This window comes from Nanorana parkeri, unplaced genomic scaffold (assembly GCF_000935625.1).
Source record: "Nanorana parkeri isolate BGI_ZX_2015 unplaced genomic scaffold, ASM93562v1 scaffold760, whole genome shotgun sequence".
Classification (NCBI taxonomy): Eukaryota; Metazoa; Chordata; class Amphibia; order Anura; family Dicroglossidae; genus Nanorana; species Nanorana parkeri.
In genome coordinates, this window is record NW_017307028.1 from 827,381 (window position 1) to 839,559 (window position 12,179).

Genomic DNA, 12,179 nt, shown 5'->3' on the forward strand with positions numbered 1-12,179 from the left:
AAAAAGAAAAAAAAAAGCGTTTATTTAAAAAAAAAAAAAAAAAATACAAATATATTCCAGATTTTGAAAAACTGGATCTATCAATGTACAGGAAGATACACTGCCTGGCCAAAAAAAATAAGTCACACAATATTTAATTGGACCTCCTTTAGCTTCGATTACGGCACGTATTCAACGTGGCATCATTCGTTAAGCTCATGCAATGTCACAACATTTATTTCTGGTCAGAGCTGCATTTCTTTTTTTACCAAGTTCTTGTAGTAGTTATGTGAGAGCCAGACCACTGTGTAAAGTCTTCTCCAGCACATCCAAAAGATGGGGTGAAGGTCTGGACTCTGTGGTGGCCAATCCATCTATGAAAATAATAGCTGATGCTGAACCACTCTTTCACAATGTGAGCCCAATGAATCCTGGTATTGTCAGCTTGGAATATGCCGAATGTGCCATCAGGGAAGAAAAAATTCATTGATGGAAAAACCTGGACATTCAGTATATTCAGGTAGCAGCTGACCTCATTTCTGGGGACATAACGTTGCTGAACCTAGACCTGATCGACTGAAGCAACCCCAGATCGCAACACTGAATCCAGTTGGTCACTTTTTTTTTTTTGGCCAGACAGTGTACATTACTGAACATTAGTTTCATGATTATTGTGGAAATAAAAGCTTCGACAAATAAATGTTTCAGTTTTGTGAGCTCCCTAAACCCTCCACGTAGGCACTTCCATACTATACAATATTTATGGAGATATAGGAGTCTCCCAGGTGTCTGGTTTCTTAGCTGACACTTAGGCCCCATTTACATGGGGACTTCTGGGATCCCTGCGGCAAGAACCTATGGATTCTTGCCGCAGGAATCCCAGGTGTTACATAGTTACATAGTATTTGAGGTTGAATAAAGACATTAGTCCATCAAGTCCAACCTATTAGGATCTAATTCTAGGAGTACCCGTACCCCTGTATATTACGGTCCCTTAAGAAAACAGATGTGTCCACTGTACCCATTCAAATAAATTACATGTGACAGCGGCAGCATCTGTCAGAGGCAATCTGCATGTAATTGTATATATGGTACCATGTACAATCACATGCATACTGCCACTGACAGGGCCGCTGTCACCTTTCATTTTATTTCATGGGTACAGCGGCTGCATCTAAACGGGGACACCTGGGATTCATGCCACAGGAGTCCATGGGTTCTTGTCGCAGGGATCCCAGAAGTCCCAGTGTCAATGTAGCCTTAGCCACTGTTTAATGTCCATGGTATCTATGCTAACAAGCCTGTTCCTGCACCAGACTTGCACCAGTATCATGCCATTCCTGCAGGTGTGGATCCTTTATTGTGTCCCATTATTAGTATTCCCATAAACTAAAAGGGGCTTTATTTATGTTGTTGTCTAGGGACTCGAACATTTTATAAATTGCATTACAGGGGAATTAATTTGGATTAATAAAAATAAAGAGAAGCTCAGTTTTGGGGGATCTGTATAGAAATGACAACACAGTAAACTGTAGCAGAGAGGTTACCTCAAAGCTTAGGTACTGTAACCCATGGGAAGAACAATGTCAAAAAACACATTCTAAATAATTTGCCACATTGTTCAACAAATTCTGGAATATCTCCAATGCAAATCTAAAATAAGATTATCTACAAAAGATGTTTTAAAAAAAAGGTGTAATGAATGTACAGTGAGGAAAATAATAAATTATTTGATCCCCTGCAGATTTTGTAAGTTTGCCCACTTACAAAGAAATAAAGGGTCTATCATTTTTATCATGTTTTTTGTTTGTTTGTTTTTTTAATGATAGAGACAGAATATCGATACAAATGCTATAAATTGAGTTGCAGTTCAGGGAGTAAAATAAGTATTTGATCCCCTACCAACCAACAATTCTGGCTCCTCCCACAGACTGGCCATGTGGTAAACAGAGTAGTCCTGTCAATCTAAGAAGGTGTTCCTAATGACAACTCGTTATGTATATAAAAGACACCTGTTCACAGAATCTCTTTCTTCCATTTAAACCTCCCCACCATGGGCAAGACCAAAGAGCTGACAAAGGACGTTAGGGACAAGATTCTAGACCTGAACAAGGCTGGAATGGGATACAAGACTATCGGCGATTGGAGCGATTATTTGCAAATGGAAGGAAAACAAAATAACCATCAATTGCCCTCGTTCTGTAGCTCCATGCAAGGTTTCACCTCATGGGGTAAGGATGATCATGAGAAAAGTGAGGGATCAGCCCAGAACTATATGGGGGGGGAGCTTGTGAATGATCTCAAGGCAGTTAGGACCACATCACCAAACAAACCATTGGTAACACAATGCACCGCCATGGATTGAGATCCTGCAGCGCCCGCAAGGTCGTCCTCCTCAAGAAGGCACATGTACAGGCCCGTCTGAAGTTTGCCAGTGTACATATAAATGATTCAGAGAAGGATTGGGAGAAAGTGCTGCTGTCAGATGAGACCAGCTTTTTAGCATTAACTCGACTCGCCATGTTTGGAGGAAGAAAAATGCTGACTATGACCCTAAGAACACCATCCCCACAGTCAAGCACGGAGGTGGAAACATTATGCTTTCCGGCTTTTTCTTTTCTTAAGGGTTGGGGCCGTATATTGTAAAATCTTGGATGAGAACCTCCTTCCCTGAGCCAGAACACTATCTGCGGGTCATGGATTGGTCTTTCAGCATGACATTTGACCCAAAACATACTGCCAAGGCAACAAAGCAGTGGCTCAAGAAGAGGCACATTAAAGTCATGGAGTGGCCTTGCCAGTCTCCAGACCTTAATCCTATAGAACATTTATGGAGGGAGCTGAAACTTCGAGTTGCCAAGCGACAGCCAAGAAACCTTAAGGATTTAGAGAAGATCTGTAAAGAAGAGTGGACCAAAATCCCTCCTGAGATGTGTGCAAACCTGGTAACCAACTACAAGAAATGTCTTACCTCTGTGCTTGCCAACAAGGGTTTCTCCACCAAGTACTAAGTTATGTTTTGCATGGGGATCAAATACTTATTTTACTCACTGAACTGCAACTCAATTTATAACATTTGTATCATGTTATTTTTTCTGGATTTTTAGTTTATATTCTGTCTCTATTTAAAATACCCCTATGATAAAAAAATTACAGACCTTTCATTTCTTTGTAAGTGGGCAAACCTACAAAATCTGCAGAAATCAAATAATTATTTGCCACACTGTATACACAACACACTTCACTTCTTAATTAATCTGGGAAATAGAAAGACCACTTAATTTTTATTACAGATGTATGGGAGTGCTGTACAAGCCAATTTGTCATTTCATTTTATTAACAATTACCTTTCCATTTTAGTATACACCACGTCTGATTTTCCTTTAGTGCCAAAAAAAATGCAGATTTTTTTTTTTGTGCATCTATGGCAACAGGCTTCTGTTTAAAAAATAATTTCCCAGAATCCTCATCACCATATTAATCTCATTGGCTCACTGCCACCCCTGGAAGTCTGCACTGGCATACGATTATAGGAATCCTGTTGCGCCATGTTATCTGTAGGTTTACTGTACTGATTATTATTTTTGGTGTGATTGGTAAGAAGTGAACACAGAACGATACATTGAAAGGGATACCGTGGATGCGGTGCTTTGCTGTTAAAGTACACAAGACCGATTGTGTATGATTTTAGTGAAGGCATTTTCTCCAAGTTAGGATTCAATTATGTAAAAATGTATCGCATGCAGTGTGCGTTCTGTCTATAAATGAGCATGGTTATCTCTAAAATGAGCATATTCACATACCGTAATGCTTAATACAGCACAGAAGCATTCAGTTGGTTCAACAATTCCTTGTTATTTGGTATGTAATTAACCTGCTTTCCACTTGTGTGGTTTAGGAAATACAATGTAGAGTAGTCCTCTCTTTTTAAAGAGTCTAAAAGAAATAAAGAAACCTTTCTAAACCTAATAACGGCATATTTGTCAGGTATTTTAATATAAGCTTCCGTTATTGTCACAGCTTTGCGCTAACCACTAATTACAGCTGCGAGCACTAATTCCCGTACAAAAACAGGACCATGAAGTGCAACAATATGTGCCGCGCTAGTGCCTAAACCACCTATATTAATAATATGTATCCCAATATGTGTGTGGTTGCACAACTAAAGAGAAAAAGTTGCAATCCAGAAAGTAAATCATTAAATATTCACATGCAAAGTGCAAACGGACATGAATGGAAGGAGCTTGCATGTTCTCCTTGTGCATGCGTGGGCTTCTTCCGGGTACTCCAGTTTCCTCCTACACTCCAAAGATATGCTGGAAGGTTAATTGGCTCCGGTCTAAATTAGCCCTTATAATTATGCATATGACATAGGGACCTTAGATTGTAAGCTCCTTGAGGGCAGGGAATGATGTGAATGTGCAACTATGTAAAGTGTTGCATAAATTGGGGGCACTATATAAATACATATAATAATAATAATAATGAATGAAAAATGGTACATCTACTGTCCATATAGTATCTGTGATCACACCAAGGTGAATATACCGTATTTGCCGGCGTATAAGGCGACTGGGTGTATAAGACGACCCCCTAATTTTCCACTTAAAACATACGTTTTGGGCTATACTCGTCATATAAGACTCCCCCATTTCCGAGGCAACACCATTTAAAAACATCATGGATGGATGGATGTGCGGTAATACTGTATGTACGGTAGCTTCAGCTACATACAGTATACCGCGCTTAGCCAATCATGGCGAGCAATGTATTCTATTAATGAATACAAAGCTTGCTTGGATTGGCAGAGGTTGTGTACATCACTCGCCGTGATTGGCTCAGCTACTGTATGTAGCTAAAGCTAACGTACATACAGTATTACCGCACATTCAGCGTGCTGACTGATTAGGGATGTTCGTTTTGGGCCAGCTTGGCCTAAACGAACTAAAGGTATACATTGTATACCCTGCATATAAGACGACGTTTTTAAGGATGTTTTTAAGTAAAAAAAGTAGTCTTATACGCCAGCAAATACAGTACACTTCCACTCTTGGTGAAAAAACTCCCCCAGGAGTGCGGCTCACCCTATCGGAAGACCTTTTTAATACAAGCCCTTAAGCGCTAATCCCTTTTAAGGCCCGGGCGGCAAGAAACCCTAAATAGCGGCAACAATCTTCTCTTCCTTTAACACCCCTTACGAAGTCACACAGAGACGCAATGTACTGTATGTCATGTGGGGCCTGCAGTATACTGCACAGACTGTCACGCTGCTAGGAGAATTATGAGGATTTTTGTTCCAGCGACTGTAGCCAGCTTTTATGTGCCATTTATTTCTGCTTTTATGTAAGTGGTATTTGAAATAAAATTGTATTTATACGTTATCGATGTGCACTATGGAGCTTTTCTTTGTTGATAATATGCACGTCAGAGCTGGAAGGAAAACGCATAGTGAGACCTTACGTATTGAAGGATTGCTGGTGAATCTGTCCTGTGGATGCTGAGGCGCAAAAGGATATTAACCTCCCCGGCGGTCTGATTATTTAGATGTTGTTTTTTTTTTCCTTTTTTGTTTTTTTGTTTTCGTTTTTTTACTTTCAAATCTCCCGCAGGTTCCGCCCCCCTGCGATGCGAACGCTTGCAAAGGGACGGAACCCGGAAAGGCGGATGCCGGCATCGGCCGGAGGACACAGCGAGGATCGTGGACAATGTAAGACGTTACAGTGTAATCTCGAGTGTGGCTCGGGGTTACTGCTTTTGGTAATGAAAATTAACCCCGAGCCACACTCGGGATTACCGCCAGGGAGGTTAAGGAAAGAGAAGATTGTTGGACTATTACCGCTATTTAGGGTTTCTTCCTGCCCAGTCTTAAAAGGGATTGGCGCTTAAGGGTCTTATATTTGAGGTATTCCTATAAGATGAGCTGCACTCCTGTGGGCATTTTTGGTGGAGGTTATCCAGAGCAATCACAGAGAGTGGAAGCGTATATCCACCTTGTTGGGATCACAGATATTATATGGACAGTGGATGTAGCATTTTTAATTCATGTTAGTTTGCACTTTGTGAATATTCCATTATTTACTTTTTGGATTGCAACTTTGTCTCTTTAGTTGTGTAATCGCGCACATATTGGTATACATATTATTTATTAAGGTGGTTTAGGCACTAGCATTTCTGAAATGAAAAAGCTGCTAATATGTAAATTAGCTGAATTTCAATAGCAGCCACCAAGAAAAAGATCATTAAGAACCCCTCATAGTGATACCTGTGACAAGAGCAGGAGGAGTGGCTGCTAATGTGAATAATTATTCTGCATGTGACTTTAGCTTTGAGTGCCCCATAAATAGTCATTTTATTTAGAAAAGGAGCCAAAGGTTTGTGTTAGCTGGGCGGTTTAGCTGTACTTAGTGGAGTGCTCCTTTACGATCTAGATCTCTGCAAGGGACATACTGTGTACATGTGGAAAAACAAAGGGATTATATGCAGTTCTTGTGGAAATATGTTTAGCTGTTGCCAGTCTCGCAACAAACAGGCTGGAAATGAGATTTTATAGACTAATATGTGTTTTTCTTTCTTCAGATCACCTCTGGGTGTTGTTTCCTGATGTGTGTATGGTAATTGCATCAGAGATTGCCGTGGACGTCGTAAAACATGCCTTTATAACCAAGTTTAATGACATCACTGCGGAAGTACGTATTCAACACGTTCTTTTCCTCCCCTCGTCCTCAAATAGAAGAACCTGCCATTGCCTACTTGTTTTTGTTTAGTTTTTTTAAAGATACAAGCTTTAGGGCTGTCATCCTCATGCTTGCATCACTATATGAGGTTTACTTGCAAAACAAGTATGTGCAAATCATGTATTCCTATTCTTCACTGACTACCTACTTATCTTAGGTCACTGATTCACCAAGTAATGAGAGCAGGATGAGATTAAAGTCTGGAATTTTGGATTTCAATAGCAAGGAAAGCAAAAGCCTCCCAGTATATTTCCACATATTTTGTCTCTTTGAACATTGCAAGTACAGAGAAATACCTGATGATTTGACAGAAATCCAGCAAGTTTCTAAACTCTTTTAGTGAACTGAAAGTGCTACCTCTGCTGCACTGAAATCCCATGCATTGTGTTTGCTGTATACATTATCAACCTGTGTCGCTCTCCGCAGCTGTTTGTGTTGCAGTTGAGTCTTTGCAGGATCAGTCTGTTGTTTCATACCAAGGTGCCATACTTAATTCTTGTTTGTGCAACAGCTTTCCAAGTCGCTTGATAACTGCATAGGGTCTTTTTAAGTCTGTGTTTAGACGTTTTTGCACTCCTGCTGCTGATTTCTAGCAATCAGTGCTGCTTGGCATTACCCCTGAGGTCATGCCCAGGAAAACTATTTTAACTTGGTTATTGGGAAGTTCCCTGAGCAAAGACCTATGTGAGTCACTGTTCCCAGGCTCAAGTACCCATGATCTTTGTTCCAGTTCCGATACCCTTTTACGACCTTTGTTTCTCAAGAACCCTTGTCATCCGCCTCCCCTGATATTTTTGCCTGTTTCTTTACTATCCTTGTTGTCCGCCTGCCCTGATCTTTTGCCAGTTTGCCAACGGCCTTGTCTGCCAATTTTGTACCACACTTCGGTTCTGCATTTTGTCAGCTGTTGCCACTTCAAGTGTAACAGAGGTCCGCAACCTGGGAATTGTGCACATCAAAGTCCATCAGCCTTTGTAGGGTGCTCAGCTGAATGCCTGGCAGTTCCTTAGACCCTGCACCTCGGCCCTCTATATGGCCTGAAATTGCCTGATAAGACTCTGTGAAACAGTGATATGAGCCCTCACAGAGTTCTGGACTACAGAACAGGTCTCCCTTATGTTTTCTGAAGTAATGGGTAACATGGCTGGAATTCCACTTTAATAATTTAATTGGTGTTATAAATGTTGCCTTTGGTGTTTTGAAGATTGTCTGGCTGATCTTTAGTCACTGTCAAACAAGCTGTATCCACTGTATCAAAGATGTATGTATGGTAATTGCATCATTTTAGCTCTTTTTTTGCTTTGCTTATGTCTTCTCTCACACTTATTAGTGAAGGTTAGAAAGATTTGTTTGAAATTTTGGGAAGCGCTGAATAATTATGCATTTTGGCATGTCCTCAGAGTCCACAATTCTTCACAGACTGATACTTTGCACAAGCTAGGTGACTCCCTGGTGACTTGGTGTTCTGTGGTGTCCTAGTTTAGGGAACGTCTGCCACACAGCACAGATGTTCTCTTTGCTGAAAATGATAATTCAAGTGCACAAGGTACACAACACACCTCTATAATTGTATTCCTTATGTGCAAACCCTCATTGTAAATATTTCACCAAGCATATTCATTGTCTTAATAAGCCCCAAAAACATTGATTGATTGGCATTAACTCCGAGCAGGAATTGCGGATTTTTCTTTCAATTGCAGCTGTTTCACTTAGTTTTGAAAGGAGTGGGGAGGGAGCTAGCTGGCCAAAAGTGATGGCCAATATAGCTCCAAAGCTGTAATTTGTCACTGTGAGGAGCACTTCAACCATGGTAATGAGAAAGTGCTTTGAGGAGAATTCTGCAGTGTAGTGGAAAATAATTAATGAACGGTCATGATGATTGTGAGGTCTTATTGTGGCAGATTTTAAGCAAGGTACTCTGGATTCTGTGGTAGTCTGAAGCGTTCTAGATCAAATCTTTGTGTATTTTACAGGCCCTTTTGTAATGTCTAACTGTGTTTTTCCATAAGGTGTACAGTGAATACAGAGCCAGTCTTGCCTTTGAACTTGTGAGCAGCCGCCAGAAAAACGTAAGTGCTGGAAATCTGTGTTACTGCAAAATGTATGAGCCTGTAACTCTTTCAGTGGTGGTAATCAAGCTATGTTTTATATAAAACACATAATCATTCTTCTTAACAGTCACCTCACAGTTCAAATCTGACCATACACAGTAATATGCTGCACTCTGCACCAAAAATATCAGACTATTAGATGACTCTTCTTTCATTTAACATGTTTATATAGTGCTTGTCAGTTGTCCACTACAGCCTCTGAGATGCGGGGTGCTCTAGGTTATCTACATTTTTCTATCCTTTATCAAAAGAGATGAATAGGGTCTGCAGCACGTCTACTGTTTGTATGCTAATATGAGCCTCCATGCTTACACAGATTCTTCAGCGCAGATGTTTTCTAACTCCTTAATGACAGAGGCCTTTTTTTTTTGCACATATGTTATAATGCACATTTTAGGCCTGAAAATTACTTCAAACCCCCAACATTATATTTTTTTTGAAAGCCAAGACCCTGTAGAATAAAATGGTGGCCTTTGCACATTTTTATGTTGCACTATACATTGAGTGGCCAGATTATTATGACCACCTGACGTTTTTAGGCAAATTAGCTATAATTTTTGCTAGACCAGACCATTATAAATAGGGAAGCAGGTTGTTTATCATGACAGTAGAAGTGATTTTCTTTCTGAAGAAATCGGTAAACAACGCGATTTAACAGCCTTTGAACGTGGGATGATTGTTGGCGCTCAAGCCATGGACAGAGTATCAGCAAAACAGCAGAATTCGTTAAATGTTCAAGAGCAGCTGTTTTTAAAGTGTTTAAAGACTTGACTTTCAGCCGAAAATCTGGGGCTGAACGTGCGAATTGTGGCCGTCAGCGACTAGTCAATGTTAGGGCAGAACGGAGAGTGGCAAGACTGGTACAAGGCAACAGTGCAGTGTCAGATTCCTCGCATCACCTTTCATCATCTCGTGGAGTCACGAGGCGGCCCAACGAAGTCATCTCGTGGAGTCATCTCGTGGCCCAACAAAGTACTCATGGGATGGTCATCATAATCTGGCCACTCAGTGAATTAGCGTTACATTAAATTTATATTAAATGTAGTGCCACACAACACAATAAAATACCCATTTTGTTTATAAAAGATGAGGTTACAACGAGTAATTAGATACCCAACATGCACAGGTTAAAAATTGCGTGCGTCTGTGAAACGGCGACAAAATTCAGTACCCCACAAAGTCTATAGACGACGCTTTAAAAGCCCTTACATCTCATCAGTTTTGAGATACGCTTAAATATAGGCCCTAGAATGATTGCTCTCTCTGGCGTGTGCAGCAATACCCAACATGTGGGACCGAAACCCAACTGTGGGACCGGAAGTGATGCAGTGATGGGCCCGGTGCCAGTGACGTACTATATATGTTACTGGTCACTAAGGGGTTAAAAACCTTTGAATTGGGTGTTGGTGATCTGTGTATTGGGCTTATCCTGAATAAAGGTAAATACAGATGAATGGCTATATCTAAGCACTACAATTGTGTGTATGCTCCTTTGGGTTATGAAAGACAGCCCCAAGCTGATGACTCTGAGTGAACCCTGGCATCAAGCTCTAAGGGGTAAGAAAGGCACCACTGACCATTCCAGGGACGAAGCAGCAGCATTTCCAGGTAGCATTTATCCGTAAATAATGCTCTTAGCATTCAAGCATGGTCACAACAGAGCCAAGGTGTGTTGAGGTGATTCATCTTTGTTCTTTGTGTCCTTTGAATTTGGGTGATAGTAAATCTGTTAGTCCCATAGATATATAGAATACAAGTGCGGCGTAAATGTAAAAAGTAATGTTTGGTTCTTCTTCTAAAATCCATACCAGACTCTTATCCAAGATTGCGGCCTGTCATAAAAAAAGCCCCTCTACATTAGGAGCCTCTTTTCACAACAGGATGCCTTCACCGAGGTCCGACACTATTGTTGGGATCCATCCGACTGTCTTACAGCTTGCTCTCTAGAGGCACCGCCAGCTGTGCCCGCCCCCTCCACTGTCTGTCCCTTCAATGAGTGTACTGGGTAGAGTATATTTTACTCTCCCAATACCTCTGCTTTAAGACAGGGCTTGCAGCCATTGAGCCTGGGTAAGGAGTTAAATATTGGAAATGTTTAAGTGGAATGTTTTGGATTAACACATCAAGGGATTATTAAATAAAAAATAGCGTATAGGTCCACTTTAAACTCTAATTTTGGTGCATGTTTCCCCTTTAAAAATGTTTTATAGGTGATAATTGAATCTTCATTGTCTCAACTAAGAATTTAGAGAGGGTTTGATTTCAGGCTTTTTTATTGATGTAACCAGGAAATCGGGAATGATTTATAGAATTTACATATTTTAGCATAAGCAGAGTGACATAAGTTCACGGAGTTGCATTCATCACCATTCATGTGGCCTTATGCTTTGTGTCACTTATAATAATGAATATATAAACTTCAGCAAGGTTACAGTGTTCATACTCTCACCTCTTTACTTTGTTCTAGGCCTACACTGACTACAGTGATTCAGTCTCCAGGCGTATGGGCTTTATTCCTCTTCCTCTTGCTGTGCTTGTAAGTATTAATGTGTGAGACTGGTGTTGTGTACTGAGACCGGAAAGCAATCATTAGCATGCATTTCATTAAAATCTAACACGCCACAAGCAAAAGAAAACATGAGAGATGTAACAGGTCTGAAATGAGAGAATGGAGAGCAAATCACGCTGGCAGACTTGTGTGAGGTTTCATTCTAACCGTCTTTGGCAAATCACACACTAATAAGAGGCCGGGCGTTCACTTGTGTCTAAACTGTCTGTACATTTCATTGCATTAGACGCATAATTAGCGGATTCTGCAATAATTAGAACCTAAACATATATTAATATTAATTAGGCCTTGAAATGTATTTATTAAGATGCAAGCAGAGTTTCTGTTTGGGGAGGGGGGCACCTTAACCTTATTCAGTGTGACAATGATAGCATAGCCCTTAATCTCATTTTAGTTTATCAAGGTCAATTAAGAGAGAAATGATTTGTGTTTGTCTTCTCTGCTCTGGGCTGCTGCACTTTACATATTGCTTGTTTTCTTTCAAAAAAAAAAAAGTTTGGGAAATGACAATCTTTAAATACCTTTTGTTTGATGTGTTACTTATATTCTCTCTCTCCTCCCTGTCTCTCTCTCTCCTTCCTGTCTCTCTCTCTCTCCTTCCTGTCTCTCTCTCTCTACTCCCTGTCTCTCAGTCTCCTCCCTGTCTCTCTCTCTCTCCTCCCTGTCTCTCTCTCTCCTCCCTGTCTCTCTCTCTCCTCCCTCTCTCTCTCTCTCCTCCCTCTCTCTCTCTCTCTCCGTCCTCATCTCTCTCTCCTCCCTATCTCTCTCTCTCTCTCCTCCCTGTCT

General features: G+C 40.7%; 1 protein-coding gene across 1 annotated transcript in view; it reads left to right on the top strand.

Annotated features, from left to right (window-relative positions):
- TAPT1 (transmembrane anterior posterior transformation 1) overlaps positions 1-11,360 on the top strand; it is a gene marked incomplete at its 3' end in the record, with an annotated part of 61,686 nt that extends 50,326 nt beyond the window's left edge. The window contains exons 9-11 of the mRNA XM_018564564.1: positions 6,556-6,665; positions 8,723-8,782; positions 11,292-11,360. Of these exons, the coding sequence (XP_018420066.1) occupies positions 6,556-6,665; positions 8,723-8,782; positions 11,292-11,360 (239 nt within the window). The remainder of the gene's footprint in view (positions 1-6,555; positions 6,666-8,722; positions 8,783-11,291) is intronic.
- Positions 11,361-12,179: the final 819 nt, after the last annotated feature.